The sequence below is a fragment of the Cornus florida genome, unplaced genomic scaffold, assembly GCF_030987335.1.
Source record: "Cornus florida cultivar Cherokee Brave unplaced genomic scaffold, ASM3098733v1 CherokeeBrave_3.0.0_Hap2_Chr04, whole genome shotgun sequence".
In the NCBI taxonomy this organism is placed as follows: domain Eukaryota; kingdom Viridiplantae; phylum Streptophyta; class Magnoliopsida; order Cornales; family Cornaceae; genus Cornus; species Cornus florida.
In genome coordinates, this window is record NW_026775574.1 from 61,309,342 (window position 1) to 61,330,071 (window position 20,730).

General features: G+C 33.8%; 1 protein-coding gene across 5 annotated transcripts; it reads right to left on the reverse strand.

The window, feature by feature from the left end:
* Positions 1–4,879: 4,879 nt before the first annotated feature.
* Positions 4,880–16,239, reverse strand: LOC132303354 (uncharacterized). 5 transcript variants are annotated; one of them, XM_059800591.1, is made up of 15 exons: positions 16,014–16,238; positions 15,748–15,847; positions 15,425–15,544; positions 14,958–15,055; positions 13,185–13,268; positions 12,679–12,812; positions 12,444–12,516; positions 12,304–12,349; positions 12,066–12,175; positions 11,812–11,919; positions 11,664–11,723; positions 11,478–11,539; positions 7,858–8,170; positions 6,995–7,210; positions 4,880–5,178 (listed from the first exon to the last, which is right to left on the reverse strand). In XM_059800591.1, the coding sequence occupies exons 1-15, from the start codon at positions 16,089–16,091 to the stop codon at positions 5,143–5,145; spliced, it is 1,638 nt and encodes a 545-aa protein (XP_059656574.1). In that variant the 5' UTR covers positions 16,092–16,238; the 3' UTR covers positions 4,880–5,142. The 5 variants fall into 5 exon arrangements, with proteins under 5 accessions (XP_059656574.1, XP_059656575.1, XP_059656572.1 ...); XM_059800592.1 differs by lacking the exon at positions 4,880–5,178 and adding an exon at positions 5,200–5,831; XM_059800589.1 differs by lacking the exon at positions 4,880–5,178 and adding an exon at positions 5,876–6,061 and having other exon boundaries at positions 16,014–16,239.
* Between the last annotated feature and the right edge of the window lie 4,491 nt (positions 16,240–20,730).

A 20,730-nucleotide genomic window follows, 5' to 3' on the forward strand; every position in this document is an offset into this window, starting at 1 on the left:
AGGGTGGACCAGTCAATGGTCTAGTGGGCCTGGGCCTAGGAATTGTAGTCACCTACAACTTTTGCTTTAGCTAGTGTAGATTTTTTGGGGAGGGTGGACCAATTAACGTTGTAGTGGGCCTGGGCCTAGGAATTAGAGTCAACTAATCAATGGCGACTACTTTATTTATTTGTTTATGATTACTATCACTATTTTATTATTATTTTTTAAAATTTAGAAAAACACACTCATGTACTCACTCGTATTAAACTCGAGTCTTCAATTTTCAGTGGTAATGGAGACTCCCATAAAAAATTAGGTTAAGTGAGTATTACTCTCTAGTTAGTGGAGAATTCAAGTTAGGGTTGAAATCTAGATTTAGTAATGCCAAACGTCTTGAAACCTCGTAAACAGGGCGAAGTCAGAATTCCGTGGGTGGGAGTAAGGATGTCAATTTTTACTGCCCCGCCAGGGCCCCGCCCCGTCCCGCCCCTTTAATAACGGATATGGGAACACTTGTTATACCGTTGGGGCGGATATGGATACAAATTTTGTACCCGTCGAGGGTCACGGGGCGGGTAAGGGTTCAATATACATATCCTAGGGGCCCCGCCCCGCATATAACTATATATATATATATATATATATATATATATATATATATTAATAAGTTATTTTAGCGGCTTACCCAATTACCCATCTCTTACAATCCTAATTTGGGATGTAAACTTGGTATTAAATTTGCTTTTGTTTTGGTTATGGTGGAAGTTGGAGCTTAAAACTTTTTGTGATTTAGTTGTATTAAACTTTTATTTTTGTTTATTATATTCTCTGAATTATGTTATGTGTATGTTATTTTTTTTATTTTTATTAGGATACATAATTTTATTTATGTTGTGTCATTCCTAGGCTTTGCACATTTAAATAGTAGGAGTTTAAGTTCCAAAAAGTGGGAGAAAAAAATTTGTTAGTGGGGCGGGCACGGGGGCAGAGTATTTCCTAACGGGACGGGGTTGGATATGAAAATCCAACCCGTCGCGGATCTCGAGGCGGGTATGGACTTGACGAAAATTAAAAGGGGCGGGGCGGGATTTAGGGGAACCTGCTCCAAACCCGCCCCGTTGCCATCCCTAGGTGGGAGGGGCGGGGGACTTATAAGAAGAATCTTATAAGATTAATTTACACTAAAAATAATTTACTATTCATATTTTTTATATTTATTAAACTTTTCTAATAAACGCAATTGCATGTGTGATAAGAACTCACTTTAGTGGTGAACCCCTTTGTTTCTTTTCTTTCAATGTAGTGGGTTTTTTTTTTTTTTGTTAGTATTTAGTTCAGTGGTGTACTTTCCTTTCATGGAGTCCACCCCCACCAATTTTTAATTCTTCGGTATTTGATTCATTCCATTATAGATGACTTTACCTTTATAATTTTTTTATTTTATTATTAACTTTCACCATTTTATACAAACACAAACTGAAAATTGATACATATAAAAATGAAAAAGAAATTAAAAGAGTGGAAACTAATTTATTTTTTAGGAAATTAATGATGAAGTTTGATAGACTGAAAAACGAAGAGAAACATTATTCGGAATATCTTAGTCCAGTGTGATTCTTGAGATTCACTGCTCGTTTTTGTTAAACTCAAAATGATAGATCCGAAAAAAAATAAAAAATAAAAACCTACTCAAAATCTATATATGGAAACACAAAAAACAAAATGAAAAAGTAAAATTAATATATATATTTTAAGAAATTAATATCGAAAATTGAAATACTGATAATGGAGATAAACATCATGCCTCAATCCGGTGCAATGCAGTGCTCATGTTTATTGATCTGAAAATAAAAGGCAAAATAATCACAAAATCGATAGATCTGGAACGAAAAACAAATGAAAGGGTAAAAATTAATATATATAATCTCATATTGGATTGTGCTCAAAATCATAAATCCTCATGCCGGACTGTGCTCACAATTCTAGATCAGAAGAACAAAAATGAAAGAAAACCCGAGAGATACAAATAGAGAATGACTAACAAAGTGTGAGAGCCAAGGAGAGAGAAAATCACCAAAAACAAGAAAATAAAAACTCAAAAGTGGACCAAAAGAAACGGAAGTTATGAAAAAGGAAAATAAAAAGTTAAAAACATTGGGACCAACAGACCAAAATAAACGAAAAACGTGTTTGGTTAGAGGCTAATTGAATTTTTTTTTTTTCTTTTTCTAGGGGTAGTATAGATCTACATAGTTAAAAGTATAAACTTACATGCATATATATATATATATATATATATATATATAAGCTTATATTAATAAAAAAAAATTCAAAAATCTAAGGGGGGCATGGCCCCGCCAGCCCCCTTGGCTCCCCCCATGAACAGAGATACAAATAGAGAATGGCCAAAAAAGTGTGAGAGCCAAGGAGAAAGAAAATCACCAAAAACAAGAAAATAAAAACTCAAAAAGTAAACCAAAAGGAATGAAAGTAACGAAAAAGGAATATAAATAGTTAAAAAAAACAAGAAACGGAAACTTGTTTGGTTAGAGGCCAATTGAATTTTTTTTTCCTTTTTTTGGGGGCCCTATAGACCCACATAGTTAAAAGTATAGACTTACATGTGTTGGCTCCACCCTTCTTGTAAAGTTTTCGATTATTAAAAAAAATATTCATGAATCATCTATACCTTTTTATATATGAATTATAAACTATTTATATAAATTACGTGTCAATAAAAGTATGGGAGAATTTTGTAGTATCCGAAGCCAAATGTAGGGTGTTCTCAGATAATTTTGGATGAAATGCATCATTGGAGTATAATTGATAAAATATAACATTCTGACCCTGTAACATATTAACATTTTTCAAAATATAACTTTGACACATAAAAATAGTATTTTATATTGGAGATGGTCTAAAGTGATGTTACAATCCAAATAACTCTATATTCTGAATATAAAATAAAAGCATAAAAAGTAGGGCGTGGATTTCTATAAATGAGATAAGGTGAAGTCATATTTAACGAAAAAGAAAAAGAAAAAAAGGCAAACAGACCTTAACAATGAGCTCACATCCCCTTCTCTCACTGACTCTCTCACGCGCACACGTACATATATTTGAAGTGCTATGCATTTTTCATGCAAAAGCAATGCATTCAACAAAGACCTCTCCATTTTTCCATTTTCTACTTGTAACTCTCTCTCTCTCTTTCTACTTAATTGTACTGCCCAAGAAAAGATATGTCCCTTTGAATGTATATACCAGTTTGGAGATTCAATCTCAGACACCGGCAATCTCATACGCCTAGGCCCCATCGGTGCAGCGCAAGCGGCTGCCCGTCTGCCTTACGGTGAAACCTTCTTCTGTAGGCCCACCGACAGATTTTCCGACGGCCTTCTTATCATAGACTTCACTGGTAGGTTTTAAGTATTGGTGGCTTAAACATTACACATTACAATGCATTAGGCATGGTGGTTCTTCCAATAGCTTACTCGCACTATATGCATGTATAGATATGATGAAATTACTTGTCAATATTTATATTTTTATTCGTCCGTGCGATGCGATTGTATGGAATTAAAATTTTAGAATTAGAATCGAAAAAAAGCCATTCATAAAACTGAACTAAAATTTTCGCCAATTCCATACACCAAAACACACAACCTTATTTTAAAATTTTGATTTGGAATTACTTTTCAACCAATTAAAAGTGTTTTTATTTTTAAAAAAAATTGCATTTGGATGAATTTAGTAATTATTAATAGCAATTTTAATAGTTACCAATTTTAGTTCAGCGTAACTTTTGAATGGAGTAAAAAAAAAAAAAAACTTTTAAAACTATGTTCTGAGTCAAAGATTTATTGTTTAGATAATTTTTTTCATAGAAAATTTAATCCATTTTTATGTTTTATAAAGACAATTTCATCATCTTTTATTCATTAATAAAGTTAGCATAATTAAAATACACTAACATTCTATTAATTTACATTATTGTAAAATTAGCTATAGTCTATAGAAGTATTTCAAAAAAAATATATTGTTACCAAACACATTAAAAAGTACTTAAATTGTGAAAAATACTTTATATAATGTATCCCAAATACCTAACATGCCTTTTGTTGACACCAATTTTTTTTTTATAACTTTATTGACATATTTTTATTCTAACAGCAACGAGCGCTTACACAATATTTTTCTTTCCCCACACAATTTAATACCCCTTCTTTGCAATGTCAACTCTTATCAAATATAAGAATACTCTATTAAAGTAAATAGTTTTATTATAAAATTAGTAATTACTTTAAAGAATATTGGTTTAAAACAAATTGAAAAAGTACTTTAATTATAAAAAGGAATAATTATATTTATCTCCCCTATAAATTACCTAAATAATTGAGCCCCTTAAAATTTTAAAAATAACACTAACCTACGCTATTACTGTTAGCGTTGACTTTGACCCAAAAGCATTAAATCACTATTACACTCATTGTACTTTTATTGTTTGCTTTAAGCAAATAGTTGTTTCTTTATATAAAATTTTTCAAGGTTTTTAAGGCATTCTCGAATTTCTAATAAATATTTAGCATAACATCAGCATACAAGAGTGTTAGAACTTATGACCGAGGTTAGTATTACTCAAACTTGAAGTAGAAAGAAGGTCAATATTATATTTGAAACTAGAAGAAAGTCCTGTTATTTAACAAACTACAAGAAAGGCAAGTGCAATTAAACTCTTATAAAAAAAATATTTTATATAATGCATCACCAAAAAGATAACATAACATGCTTTTAACACCGAGTTATTTTATTTTATTTTATTTTTATGACAACAATACTAGTAGCAACCCTAAACAGGTTCATAGCTATCTTGCAATAGTTGAAAAAGAACAAAAGAAAAAGAAACAGAAATGGATATATTGAATATGAATTCATAAGGTGTTGAAGCCATGTAGATCGTTTACAATAGAACTCACGAAATTCATTGATGAATTACATACAGCTGTGGCTCTTCGCCTCCCACTGCTTAATCCATATTTGGATAGGAATGCTTCGTTTGATTATGGCGCCAACTTTGCCTTCGCCGGAAGTACGGCATTGGACACTCCTTTCTTTTGATGCAAGAGTCCGAGTTCCAACCCTCAATACTCCCCTCAGTGTTCAGTTAAATTGGTTTAGAACCAACCTCAACTCCATCTGCCACACACCAGCAGGTTGGTATATATGTGTGTATGGATGTATATATATATATATATGTATATATATAATCTGAAGATGATGCTATCCTTGTTATCAGGATGTGAAAGAAGGCTAAGGAGGGCCCTTGTCTTGGTGGGTGAGATTGGAGGCAATGACATCAATTATGCTCTTGTTCAAGGCAAATCCATTAAAGAGATTCAATCCTATGTACCATTTATAGTTGGGGTCACCATAGATGCTGTTAGAGTAAGCTCTCTTCTCTGTCTTTGCTGTGGTTTCAATTCTTTTGAAGCAAAATTTTGTTCCCTCTCATAAACCATCCTACACATTTCTGTTAAAATGAGTTTTTCTAATGTAGGAAGTGATACGCCTTGGTGCTGTACGGGTAGTAGTTCCTGGAAAATTTCCTATTGGATGCCTTCCTCTCTACCTGACAGCATTCTCTAGTCGTGATCCTGGCGCTTATGACGATTTAGGGTGCTTGAGCAGTTTGAATGAGCTTGCAGTGTTTCAAAACAACTATCTCAAGGAAGCTCTAGACTCGCTGAGGCCGGAATTTCCTCTGGTTGTCATACTCTATTCCGACCACTTTGCTGCCTTCCAATCAGTCCTTCGCCGTGCAGCATTTCTCAGTGAGCTTTTCCAATTTCCTACATATCAATGTAACCAGACAACTACTATACACACACACATATATAAAGCTGAGGTCACTAGTTAAGTTACTCCATTGTAACCTACAAGTCAAGAGTTAAAAAAGAGAGTGTGGAGGTAAAGCTACATACATTTACCCTCCCCAGACCGCCTTAAATACAGCAGACACACCTATATAAAGGATTAACTCCACATGCAGAGAGACTCTTCTCTCATTTGAGCTCTTGACCTGTTACAATGAAGCCACCTTACAAAATTATTTACTGATGTATTCGCATGGATATATGTATATATACATGCAGGTTTTGACCAAAAAACGTTGTTAAGAGCTTGTTGCGGAACTGGAGAGCAATATAACTTTGATCTGAACAGGATGTGTGGATCACAAGGTGTGCCAGTTTGCCCTAACCCAGCTCAATATATTCACTGGGATGGCAGACATTTGACAGAGGAAGCTTACCGCCGAATCTCAGAGATACTCATATTAAAGATATCCAATCTAAAATCCAGTGCATTTGGTAGGTTGGGTTTACAAGAAAGTTCTCAGAGTGATACATAATTGTACTCCAAATACAAGAAAAATGACCAGAGACAAGTCATAAGAAAGAGAGGTGGTTGTCTTGGTTATTACTCTCCGTGTTAGTTCAGACCCAAGTCACACAATCCTTCTCAACAGGTGTCGCTCTTAAGTTCCGAGTGCGTTCTCTCTCTCACACTCCGCGAGAGCAAATTCTTACTACTTATGACTTAATTATGCCGCTCTCACGCTCCCACTCTTGAATTCGCTCTCGCTCTCGCTCCCGCTTTCGCTTTATGTGACTTGGGTTCAGACCATGAAGGCATTATATCATTGTTTATATTAGACAAATCACAATCTTAAACCCAATGTGTGTGTACATATTTCCACTCCTGAATTCGCTCTCGCTCCTGCTTCCGCTTTATGTGACTTTGGTTCAGACCATGAAGGCATTATATCATCGTTAATATTAGACAACGGGTCGTATCACAATCTTAAACCCAACAAAATCTGAACAAACAACGTGTGTACATACAATATATGGCAAAAAACAGAAAAAACACTAATGATCATGCGATAATGGATCACATAAAAACAGAGAACTCTTTTGCATCTCATAATATTAATAGACTATGAAGAACTTACATCTACAGAATTGTTTTCCCTCTTCAGATTTGGAGGGTAAACTGTGTCAAAAATAATCCTTGCGAACAGATGTTGAACTTCCTGCAGTTTCCCCAATGCTAAAGACTCGTAATTGATCCTGCTCCCTCGTTTGGGTACAAATCCTTTCACCTTTCCCCTTCTAACACACTCGAATAGCATGTTCACCCTAGACGACAAGGCAAATGATATAAAGACCTGTGAGATGAAAGAAAGAACAGGGTTGTGCATTAGAGCATTCCAAGAAGCTAAAAGGAATAAATGGAATTCAAATGTGGAATCACCACCATCAAAGCAAGATAATATTTAATAAGAGAATATCATAAGATTACCAGGCTAAAACAGAAGGCCCAGAAAAGAAGGCTAAATCCGAGATACATCAGTGTCATATAAATGGTATTAAGTCGTGGCAACTAGGGGATTGCTACAGTCCATAGGGTCCAGTTCATATAAAATACATCTTTTTGTAGTTCATGTTCAACACCCAATGGTTTACTCTCTGAAGTCATCAGGAATTATTCCAACACATACATCTCAATACACACAACAAATTCTTCCACATCAGTGAGTAAAAGTTCTGTACATAGAAGGTAAATGAAATAAGAATGATTTTATGATTTTAATGTGGCAGATAGCTCAAAGTGAGGTGCACAAATTGGGAGGGGTCCTACCCCATAGACGGAGCACCAGTTTAATCACAATTTTAGTGTGTAATAAAATGCAGAGCACAAGTTTGCCAAGTGGTCAAATAGGACCCACAAACTGTTTCACAAGATCCTTAATGATTGTTTTAGTAATCACTCGTGTAAACCAGAAAGGAAGTTAACTAAAGGTCAAGTCCTCACCAGATCTGAGCGAGGTGCTTGCGGGTATTCCATCATTGCTTGTGAAACAAAATGCTCGTCTGTCATCTTATATAATGCATCATTTATCGATGCTGCAAGATCCATGACCTCAGTTATCAAATCATCATCCGAGTCTATGGTCCTGTGTTCCAATAATTCATGGAAGCTCATGTCATGTGGTTGTGAGATGCGTCTCGCAATGTCTACTGCTTCAAACAAAGATCCGCTGTGTACAGCAATGGTAAATGCAGCAACCACTAAAGGATCCCGGGGTCGATCTACTAGAGCTTTATGAAATGCTAGGATGCCAACCCTACAAACAAAATCTTATAATTAGCTTCCAGATACAGGTATTAAGAGTTCAGATATATAGAGAAACATCACATATCAGTTCGAAGGGAATTGATATTCACACTCCGCTTTCCTCTACTTGCACTTCACTCCAACTTTTAATAAATGAAACAACAAAATTATCCTGGAGTGCATGAAAATTGCCAACCTAAGTTATATTGACCTAACACTATGTTTACTTATTAAATTAGTAACTATTTTTTACTAATTGGTAATCTAACTATCTGTTAAGCTTCTACTTATTTTCCAGTTTATATAAATTATGATTTATAAATTTATATATTAAACACTAATTTATTAGGGTTAAATCATAAAACCCCTTATACTATACATGTTTTTCAAATAACCCCTTGTGAGGTTATTTACTTATTAAATTAGTAACTATTTTTTACTGATTAGTAATCTAAATATCTGTTAAGCTTCTACTTATTTTCCAGTTTATATAAATTATGATTTATAAATTTATATATTAAACACTAATTTATTAGGGTTAAATCATAAAACCCCTTATACTATACATGTTTTTCAAATAACCCCTTGTGAGGTTATATAAGCCCTTCAACCATGAAAAATGATCACATCGGTCCAGCTTTTGACAAAACCATTGAACATTAATGCAAAATGTATGTTGTGCCCTATTTCATTTTAAAAAAAAGAAAAGAAAAAAAAAGACCTATTACCCCCCAAAATGAAAAGGGAGTCGTTTTTGCTGTTAACCCTTAAAAAAATAAAAAAGGCGAAATAACCCCACCACTCTCATCACCATATATATATCATCTCTCTGCCTTGTAGCTTTCTTTGTCAATTTCTCTCTCCCTCTCATCATTTATCAATTTCTTTACAAAAATACATTCCATGTACATTTAGTCTCATGATCAACAACACCCGCAATCATACAAAACCAAGAATAAAATAAAAAGAAAAGAGATTAAGTTGTTGATTTGGAAAAGATCTCAGCGGGTATATACAGTACAGTGGCGTATAAGTTTTTGGAGGGTTTCGACGATGAGATTGAGACTTTGAATCTGTGGGACATAGAGAGTGAGAGTTGTTCTAGAGAAAGGGGTAAATATATATATAGTGGTATAAAATGTGCTTGTCACAGTAGAAGAGGGAAGTGGACAACGCATGGGTTGGTGCTGTAGGTCCAACAAACACGCTTGTGACTTTGTGATCCCAATGTACATGTAGCTTGAGAAGCTCTATTGCACGACATGAAGATGAGTTATTGTATTTCCAGTTGGGGATAGTTTTGTCTTTAGAAAGGGCATTTTCGTCTTTAAACTTAAATAATGAGGATATAGGTGCGATGTGATACTCTTACCATTTGTTTTTAACACCAAACCAATGGTAGGGTAATGCTTTGGCATGGCTTTCAATAGTTCAGGTTATTTTTTGATACATTTTATTACGAGAAAACATGACATAAATTTTTAGTATTTAGGAGGGTTGGGTTGGGGTTTTTATTTTTATTTTTTTTGGGTTGCGGGGGTGGTGTGGAAGAGGGGAGGGGATGGGGTTATGATTTTTATGTAGTACTTTAAATAATAATTATCTAGTATTAAGGTGTATTTTCAATTGTTTGAAAAGCTACAATTGTGAAAATAAAAGATTAAAAGAAGTGGCAGAAACGAAGTTTATAAACCTCACCTGTTGAACCTATTGTTCTGGTGCTGGAACGGCATGTCACGAATTGTAACAGCATTTAATGGAAGTTACTGAAACCATAACAGCTTTTACAGCTGTGATTTATGCTTTAAAAGCTGTGATTTATAATAGGACAATTATTGGCCCGTAAAGAACTAGAAAAAAATGGGTTGATTGGGATATTTGTGCGTGTATTCTTAAACCCCACACCCCAAAGCCAAAAGAAAATAAAAAAGGCATTCAACCCGAAGGATGTATTTGAATCTCACCACATACATCCACGTCAAATAAGGTCAACCTTTGACTTTGTAACAGAATCTTCATTATTAGCTTCATTTCACACCCACCATATGTAATCTTTTTACATCTATTATTACCTAACAAGGGATTCATATTCATATTGAATACCAATTCCAAACCACCCCCCCCCCCCCCCCCCCCCCTCAACACCTATTGATATGGCAATTACAAATAAGAAGACCAATTAAGATATGGTGCAATACATCAGAAACGTAGGGTTGCACCAAGGACCAATGCTAGATCCATCTCTAATCTCAATAATTTTAGATGAAATAATAAAAGAATTTCAATACGAGATTCCATGGTGCATGATATTTGTTGATGATATCGTGCTTTTGGATATCTCTAAAGAGAACTTAGCAATAAAACTAGAAATTGTGGAGAAATGCTTTAGAATCGAAATGATTTGAGAATTAGTCAAACTAAAACCGAGTATATGGTGTGTAAATTTAATAAAGATTCGGATGTTGATAATATAATGATAGCACATCAAAACCAAAGGCTTTACTCAAAACAACCACTTTCAATATCTAGGATCAAGAATACAAAAGGATGGAGAGATAGATAGAGATGTAACTAAAAGAATTGGACCTGGTTGGACAAAATGGAGGAAAGCTAATGGGATTTTATGTGATAAAAGAATAACGCATAGGCTAAAAGGAAAATTTACCATTATTAGACCTACTATGTTGTATGGAGAGTTGGAACCTGAAAAAGAAACAAAAACAATGCCTTCATGTAGCGGAAATGCGAAGGTTAAGATGGTCGAGTGGAGTGACTAAAAGAGATAGGGTCACAAACGAGAGTATGAGAGAAAAATTAGGTGAAGCACCCATTGGTGAGAATTCGGGAGACTAGACTTAGATGATTTGGACATATGCATCGAAGACCTAGTGACGCGTCGATCAAACGAGGAAGAGTAGCTGTAATAGAAGGTAAGAGACAGAGAGGGTGGCCAAAAATGACATGGGATGAGGTTACTAAGAGTGATTTTAGAAAATTAAACATAGTAGGTGAATTGGCATGTAATAGAAAAGCTTGTAGAGAGAGAATTCATGTGGCCAACCCCACTCATATGGGATTAAGGCAAGGATGATGATGATGATGATTGTGATAATATTAGAATGCAGGTCTGTATAGAATCATTAAAAATCCCTCTTCATTGATGTGATCAAGTGTAGGAAGTTGTAACTAATGTCATATCAGAACCTGGACAGTATGTTGCAGCTTGAAATTTTCACATGCAGTAGTTTCACTTAAAAAGAATTGGATAACAAATTTTGCAGAGTTAACAAATTCCACAAGCTGACAAACTTCCTTACCATAAGCTACAATGGCAGGGGCGGTCAGGTGCCAGAAGTCTATCCAGCCTTGAAAACAAAGACTGCAGAAACAACAAACCCAAATAAATTAAGTATGATACAACTTGCTAGTCGGTTCGACTTAGTAAACCACAAGAAGCAAGCCATGAATGCTGAAAAACATAGTGAATAAGTATTTGCACTTACCAAAAGCATGTTAGATCTCTTATCACGCCTCCGAAAACCTTGAGAAACAAAATATGCTGCCTGCATGATACAGCTATATTACATGATCTGAAAGAAAAATTAAGAGTAATAAAAACATAGGTGTCAACAATAAGGAAAAACCTAATACCTGGATCGGTAGTAGTATCTCTAGGAGTCCAAATTTCCATAATAATCTCAAAGAAGCTTCTGCAGACCCATATGCCAGCATATAATTCATTTCCATGAGAATCCTTCCCTGTGCAGTCAAAAACAAGAGAAGATGGAACTTGCAAGAAAGCATATATGATAAAAAAAATAAATAATAATAATAATAATAATAATAATAATAAATATATAAAATTTGCTGCATTTATACGACTGGGAATATATATATTTTGTCACCTTGTCAAGCCTTAATACAGAGCAAGATAATGTTTTTATTGATTGAGCTGTTTCTCTAGAGAAACGAAACCCTAAACGTGCTGCAATTCTCACCCCACGTAAAATGCGAGCTGTGAAGAACCGAACAGAATCAATTAATAAACTTATCTTGATAAGCTAACTACCTTATTAACATAAAAAATAACGACGGCGTCGACAATAGCAACAACAATAAGCACAACCAAACAAGCATACTCACCACAATCCTCCATAAAAGAAGCACTTGCAGGAATTACACTTCGTACCTATAAATAAACAATCCAAAAAGTGAGGACTGCATGAACTCAATAAGTCTAAAGTAATTCTTGAATATGAAACTGTAAACAGATACATGCACACTTTAGCTTTTCTAATATCTTCAATTCCACCCGTATAGTCGTACACTGTCCTTTTAAAGGGATCAAACATTAACCTGCAAAGATAACAGAAAGTTAAAAGGGATGTAGTAACATAAATTATATCTGCAGTGATGAAGCACTCAAAGAAACTAATAGCATAATATAATGCATTGAAGAACAGCATAAAACAATTATAATAATTTCCTACTTCTAATTACAAGGGTGGAGTAGATTACCCATTGATTGTAAAGTCCCTTTGTAGGCAATTCCTCCAGCGAACATAATCATGTCCGGTGCAACCAGGAGGTTTTCTGATTATATAATTTGGGTTCCTACTGGTATTTCTTCCATGAGTGCTAAAGCTTGATACCTATATCACAAAATAACAAAGTTTAAATACGAGGGACAAGAAAATATCAACTCTAATATATTGCTCTTGCTAAAGAAACCTTTATTTGATTGAAAAGTTAATTACACATATGGAAAAAAATAGCACAGAGTGCCAGTCCCCCCAATGTGTGGATTCTAAGAGGGATAAACTGGACAGAAAACTAATCTTTGGCATTATATGCACCAAACGATGTGTTCTTATGTTTGACGACATGAGCTTTTACCATTGCACCAAGCTAGAGAAATAGCTTGTGCTGAAAAGTAATAATGTGCATAGAAAATTTATTTAATAAAAATAAAAATAATAAAAAAATAATAAAAAGGCAATATGTAAATAAGCAACCCAACAAACCTCCACAATGGTTTCATCTACGTGCACATGGCATATGGGGAACCGTTTTCCAACTATTTCACATCCAGGAAACGTTTTCAGTACCTGCAAATGATTGAACATGTTTAAGCAAATGACTCAACAAGTTTTAAGCAAATGACTGAACAAGTTGAAGCGAATGAGTTACAGGTCGTATTAAGTGAATCTATCATGATGCAACAAAATCTAAAACCAATGCCACCAAACATGAATTAGACAGCGCACTATCAGTTCGCAAAGAGGGACTCAAGAAGTCCAAGCTGAGGTTTTCTAAGTATTAGGTTATTCTTTGTAAGTTCTTTGAAGTGGAGGCTAATGAAAATTACTTAATTCAAGCAACATGCTGGAGTCAATATACTAGACAGACTTAAATGAAATGTTGGAGTGTATACAAGACAGCCTTACACGAAATGTTATATTGTAACATCAAGGATAGGGAGGATAAATTTTAACTTCAACCAAAAATAAATATTTTTTTCTATGTTCTACTGGATAAGTAGTTTAAGTTATTGGGCAATTGAGGCACAAAATATACTACTTCAATATTTTCTTTTCACATGAAATGTGTAAAATGTTATATACCTATTCTTTAAAAAAAAATAAATAAAAATTGAAAATTATGTGCTATTAACTTAAATTCTCAAGCATTGGATGCCTTCTGCATATATATTTCCCACGTCTTTTCATTTATTTTGAGGATTCAAGTGTCATTTGAAGGGCACAATATTATGTAATACATGATAATAAGGGGGAAAAAAAAAAAAGACTGTATTTGCACTCCCAAAAAGGACTCGTCTATCACACTCCACTTGTACTTTTAAAAGGCTATGATGCAACCGTCCTTCTAAAGCATTCTTACACTCCAAAATTATTGCAAAAAGTTCTCTTACACTACAGTTTTGAGGGGAAATTATATCATTCCTTAGTTAACAAATCAAGTGGATTGTAAGTATTTTGAGGAGTGCAAATACAACTTTAGTTTTTAAAAAAAAAAAATTAAAAAAGCCGGGTGAGAAAGGAAAATACGACTGAAACACCACTAGGCAAACATATCTTAGCCATCACATATTGAAACAAAAGTATAAGCATTTTTACTTCCAAATAATTGAAACTAAAAACACTCTGAGACAACTGAATAAAAGCTAATAGAACAAGAATATTGAAAGTGAGGGAGTGATGCTTTGCTTGCAACAGTCAACAAGTTAGTAATATTCACGACAACTCGTTGCAACCAAGCTTAGAAAGCAAGGATTTGCAAAGAAGTTCAAAATTCCTCTTTCTTGCCTAGAAAAGATGGGAAAATAGAGAATAAAAAATTCATTCTTCATTATTTGAAATCAAGGAAACAAAAACCTCACATCAACTGAGCAGCATGGCCTCTTTGGAGCTTTTAAAGTGGGTCCTCCTAAACAGCTAAAAGAGCATAAATAAATAAATAAATGACTTATGCATTATTCTTCTATTCAGTTTGCTCAGAAAGACTCAACAACATAAGATGGATGAAATAGTTTTCGGCTTTTCTATGTGAGGATTTTAGAGCAAAAGCTTTTAGAGATGTAAACTACTAGATTATAATAAGGTAGGGAAATTGATAAAGGAAGGAAGGACAAGACAAAATAATAATCACAACATGCTCGTACATTAAAAATAATACGTACTTAAAGAGATGATTGGCACGTATCGTACCGGAATTGACACTCAAATGAAGCTCACAAGAGTCTAAACTAAAAATAATATGTGTAAACAAAGCAAAACCTCTTTAAGCTCAGCTGAAGTTATGATATCAAAATCTTTGGGAGTTCTCTTTAGGATAAGATCCCGCACACATCCTCCGACAAGATAGACCTCATACCCTACAATTGAATCACTTTCAGACGAAGAAAAAAAAAAATAGAAATAAAAAATAATAACAAAAATATATATATATATATTGAAATAGAGCTGTGTGATACACAAGTTAGCATTCCATAAAGCCATCCATTTGAGATAAAAAAGCAACCAATTTCAAATTCACTCAATTACCATGCCTTTGCAGGGACAAATAAAGCATCAATGTCAAATATTGAAATAGAGTATTGTTATGGCATCAATTGGACCGAATTTTTATCATGGTAAATTTATATTAATTATTGATCATTATTACATAATTTGCTTAAGTACTCTTATAGAAGTTCATCAAAAAACAATATCAGCTCATTGTATATAAATAAATACATACACACCCCTTTTCCTCAGCCCATTTAAAACCAATTTCGTGGGCTTCCCAATCATTGACGTCCTTATTCCGAGATCTTTCGAACTCAACTTCTTCCATTCAGGTGCCTTGCAATCATCATTACCTACTTCATCACAACACAATTGTAATGCCAAATTACAATACATATAACTTTCCAAAATTGAACCATCTAGAACTGTAGCATAGAGGCATTTCCTCAACTTATAAAGTAGAATGTCCGAGAGTTCAATAGCCATAGCGGGCGTGTGAGTTAATATTAAAAATTTAAAATAAAAAATAAAAAATAAAAAAAAAAATTGTTAGACTAACTCTTTTCATTCGATGTTGTTTTCTGTTGAGCTTTTTCTTTGACAACATCGACTGATTGAACAGGAGATTCAACAGCTGCAACAGAGCTTCTATGTCGAACCTGCAGCGACAAACAGAGTTCAAATCCTCCAAACCCATTTCAACCATCCGTTTGGTTGCCAAGAGAACGGAGCAAAGAAAGCTAATTTATATTATATATATACGTATACATATATATAAAGTAACAAGTTTTGGTGATTATAAGATCAAAGAAAGAAAGAGAAAACCTTGCGCGCACAGTAAATGAGAGGGCCACGGGAAATGAGGTGGGTTCTACCGACAAATCCTTGAACAGCTGTAGCCATGTATGAAATGGGGATTTCACCATGTTAAGTCATTGGAAAATTAGGGCTCTGAATGGAGAAAATGTGATCTTCAATTCGTCAGAGTTTGGAATATTCCTCATCGACAGACAGAGGAAGATGATGAATATCTTTGACTTTTTATTTTTTTTTATTATTATTTTTTAAGATGATGAATATCTCATCAATTAGGTCAGAGATATTTTGGCCCATGAAATCCCACCGCATTGGCCTGAAATGTTGGATCAAAGCAAGAAGTTGGGCTGGGCTCATAAGCAACCCCACAAGCCAGTCGGAGACATTTAATGGACTGGTTGTGCCATTGCCGTGAGTCTGGGCCAAGGACAAAATGGCTCAATGTCGGCATGGCAGTTACCCAAAACAAAACACCATCACCAACAAATATGACAATGACAAACACAGAAAATTAAAGGAAAAAATTTGGTAATTTGCATTATCTATAATATAGTAGTTGCAGAAAAGTTGCTATATTATCGAAATTTAAAAACAAATCATTATTGCATCTAATGCTAAAGTGTTCAAGAAGTACCATGTTTTGTTCATGATATTTCGGATAATACTTAAGTCGTAGCTGATATAAGATTAATAATAAATGAACACTTTTTCTTTATTACAAATCAAATATAGTTAAAGGATGAATTATAATTTTTTATTGACTTTTTAATATGCGTCAACTGTTTGGTGCGTGAGTAATTAGCAACTACCATATTATTATTACAAGAAAGGAAAAATGATATGATTGTTGGGTATGCTATCTTTTTATATTTGGAAGCTCTTAATTGTATTTGCACATTGGTATATATTTGTTACGGAAAATGATATTTTGAACGACTTATTTTAGTCGAAAAAAACCGATCGAACAGGTGGCTATCTTAAAATAGGACAACTCCTCCTCTTCTGTAGAAAGATATGCACTATCCCGCCCTTCTCTCTTACTCCTCGGCAAAATCCTCCCCTATCTATCTTATATATCTCACTTCTTTTGTTTGTACTTCTGATTTTGATTTTGTCCCCGATCTCGTCTTTGTATTACCTGTTGAGAAAGTATTTTTTTATTTTTTATTTTTTGGTTCCAAATGCAGACCCTGAAGGAATTATTATTAGCCTTAACCAAATTCAGAGATCTTACTCCCACACTCTCTCTCTCCATAGCAAATCTGCAAAATCTTCAAACCTCTGCTAACCAACCTTCAGACTACTCTGTTACCCAAAACGTTGATGGCCGGTGGGAAAATTGTTGTTACTACTCTGTTACTCAAAACGTTGATGACTTGATGGCCGGTCGGAAAATTGTTGTTATTGCAGTATCACGGCTTTCCGGTGTATCAATCCTTGGGATGTTGAAATCGAGTAAGGGATTGATGACAACTTTGGCGATGAACCCACGATTTTGATAGAAAGGATGTGACTTTGACCTAGTTTCGCCGGGAATGGGAGAGATGCAATTGCTTTGGTGGAAAATCATAGGCATCGTGATTTTGGTGGAGAATTAAAAAAACACAAATAAAATAAAAAATCGTAAGCTTTTGTCTCAAAGTAGTCCACACACTAACATACACGTCGGTATATTGTTGGTTTTTTTTAAATCGGGTGAAATAGCAGGACTCATTTGTTACCTATCTAATATTCTTTTGGGGGGAAAGTCTCTAGAATCCGTTATAGCAGCATTAAATTGAATTTCATTCATGTTTCTGAAATTTTGGTAACTTCCTACCAACTGCAGTAGTATAAGGGGCTGTAAATATTATAGTAGTAATTATTTAATTAATTATATTTAAACTCTTTGCATAATGTTCATTACATATGCTTTCAATGTTGAATTACTTAATTGTACGGTTAATAATTTCACACTGTTACATGAGAACTCTTAATATGGATTCTGAGTTATCCTATGAAAGTTCTTTATGTTTAGCTAATTATTCTTGTTATTATTATTTTAATTAACTGCTGAGTAATTATCTAATATTTAACAAGATTAAAACGCTTACATCATTCATTATATTTGATGCATTTATATATATATATATATATATATATATATGAATAATGTATTCAAAGCCAGGAAAGAGAATTTTATGGAAGTAAATATGACTTTCAGTTTTGGCAATATTTATAAATCTTAGCATTGTATTTTTAATACCAATTATGACTGTTATAAAAGGTTACCAGTTTTTAATGAATTTAAATATTAGCTTTTGTTTGTGTGTCATGAGGTATAATCTTGCTGAGTTGCTGAATGAAGGAAATACCAAGGACATAATGAAACATAGAAGATAAGAGTCTTCGATTGCTCAAATCTGGAGCCTTAAAGATGGAGACGAATCATAGAAGAAAAAAAGGAAGAGAATATCAGCACTGGGCGCTTGATGGCTGAATAATTCTTTTCCAAGCTAAAAAGAAAAAAAAATTGGTGATAGAAGACGACATAACCATTCTATGATATATAGAAAAAAAAAAAATTTGGTGATAGAAGAAGACAAATGTCCCCGTTCTCTCATTCGATGTGTGGTGTGTGTGCGCGCTTGCATTCTCTCTTATATCACTTCCAACATTGCAATCTTGCAACAATAGCATATGCGTACTAACATTCTATTAAGATAGAATTAACAAACCTATCAATAGTATTCATCTCAATATCTTTCCAATGAGGTATTATTAGTGATGAATTATTTTGTGGAGAAAAAGAAAAAAAAAATGATGATGAAAAAAAATGAGAGAGAAAAAGAAGGAGGTGGTGGGGTGAAGAAATAAAAATGACAAAAAATCCAAGAGTTGGGTTGTGAAGGGGAAAAAAAAAAAAAATTACAAAAGACCAAGTGTCGTATTAGGACACAGTCCTAAATATGTTGAGGGGAATGGGCACCCCAAGGGAGTCACCTACTGAAGTAACCCAACCTTTTGATTGGCGATTTAATCACATGACGAAAGATTCAATGGGTAGAAACAATCTGCACTGCATGACTCATTGACAACATTCTTTTTAGGAGGTTTTTCGAGCAGATTCTTTCCTGCACATCCCTATGGCATCCGTGTTGTGATGTGACCCTAAGGAAGGGCTTTGCCCTAAATGAATTCGAGGCGAGCATACTCTCACAGGATATAGGTCACATATATCCTTGGAGGATTCACCTAAGTGAAAGTCGTCGTGAGGCCCCGACCGAGGAAGTTGGGCTGTTCTCTAGAGCTTTCATGAGAATCAAGATACCAGCGCATGGCCATTTATCGTGCTAACCCGCTAAACCAAGTCTATCGTCAATACTATGCATATGGTATGTTAAAGTTTGGCTCAAGGGACCGAATTCAAGACTTAGTTCATTCAGGTTCCTCAAATAGAGACTATCACACTAAGTGTAGGTTCAAACCTAGCAAACACCTACACCAATTGCATAGTATAAAGTTGCTCAATTATATTCTACTTATTTTTATTAAAATACGTGGGGACTATTATAGATATTTTAATAAAAACGTAAATAATATTTAATATAATTATTTATTATATGTATAATGATGAATATTATTATAGTAGTTAAATTATCTTTATGAGAGTTATTATTTCAAAAGTAAATTATCATTATATTACCTTAGCGGTTACATATTATTTATATAAAGCATCCACTAGTTTGAGAGATAGAGGGATTGATCTAAAATATAGATAGATATATACTCTTACCATGTATATTCTTTCCATCTTTCTAATATTTGTATATACGAGTATATATGAGTGATGATATATGAATGGGTGAAACTCTTATAGAAGTATTCTATCTTTTATTATATACTATTTCATATATTGAGTTTATGAGTAACGAGACACGAATAGACTTGGACCTAGTTTTCCTATGTTCGTATACATAGAGGAGACGCCACTGCAAATTGATTGGGTTGTATCTTGAAGCTGACTAGTTTCTCCAATACCCGCACGAAGGGGAGGATTATCAACTTTAGGTTAATGTGTTTACACATGCCTCAACAATCAGGCTAGTACTTTCTTACTTATTTTATTATTATCGTTTTACTTCTTAATTTATATTATTGAACTAATATTACTAAATTAATTATTTATCTTGTTAAATTCATGTTCATCGTTATATCCATATTGTTTAAATGATGTATTATTCAGTTTAATGAAAGAATCATTATTAGATTATTCATTGGTGGTGTTCATTATCTTGAATCATTCTATATGAATATTGTACTTTATATATTTCTATAATTATGTGAAATTTCTAAGCTAACACTTTCTTACCTATTTTATTATTATCGTTTTACTTATTAATTTATATTATTGAACTAATATTAATATAATATTATTGAATTAAAGGTAAAGTGCATTAAACCCCCTTGAACTATTGGTTATTTGCAAGAAACCCTCCTGAACTACAAAAAACCCCACTGAACTATAATTTTGTTGCAATTTACCCCCTTGAACTATTGGTCATTTGCAAGAAACCCCCCTAAACTACAAAAAAACTCCCCTGAACTATGATTTTGTTGCAATTTACCCCTCTGAACTATGATTTTGTTGCAATTTACCCCCATGACATTAGCTTCCGGCACCGAAAATTTTGAAAGACCAGTTTACCCTTATAACACACTGTGTCGTTTTAACTTATACACTTCT

Coding starts and splice junctions, on each gene's coding strand:
- LOC132303354 (XM_059800589.1), bottom strand. CDS start 16,091: ATGGCTACAGCTGTTCAAGGATTTGTCGGTAGAACCCACCTCATTTCC. Junction 11,724..11,811: donor AGATACTACTACCGATCCAG/GTATTAGGTTTT, acceptor TGTATCATGCAG/GCAGCATATTTTGTTTCTCA. Junction 7,211..7,857: donor AAGCACCTCGCTCAGATCTG/GTGAGGACTTGA, acceptor TTCATCTCACAG/GTCTTTATATCATTTGCCTT.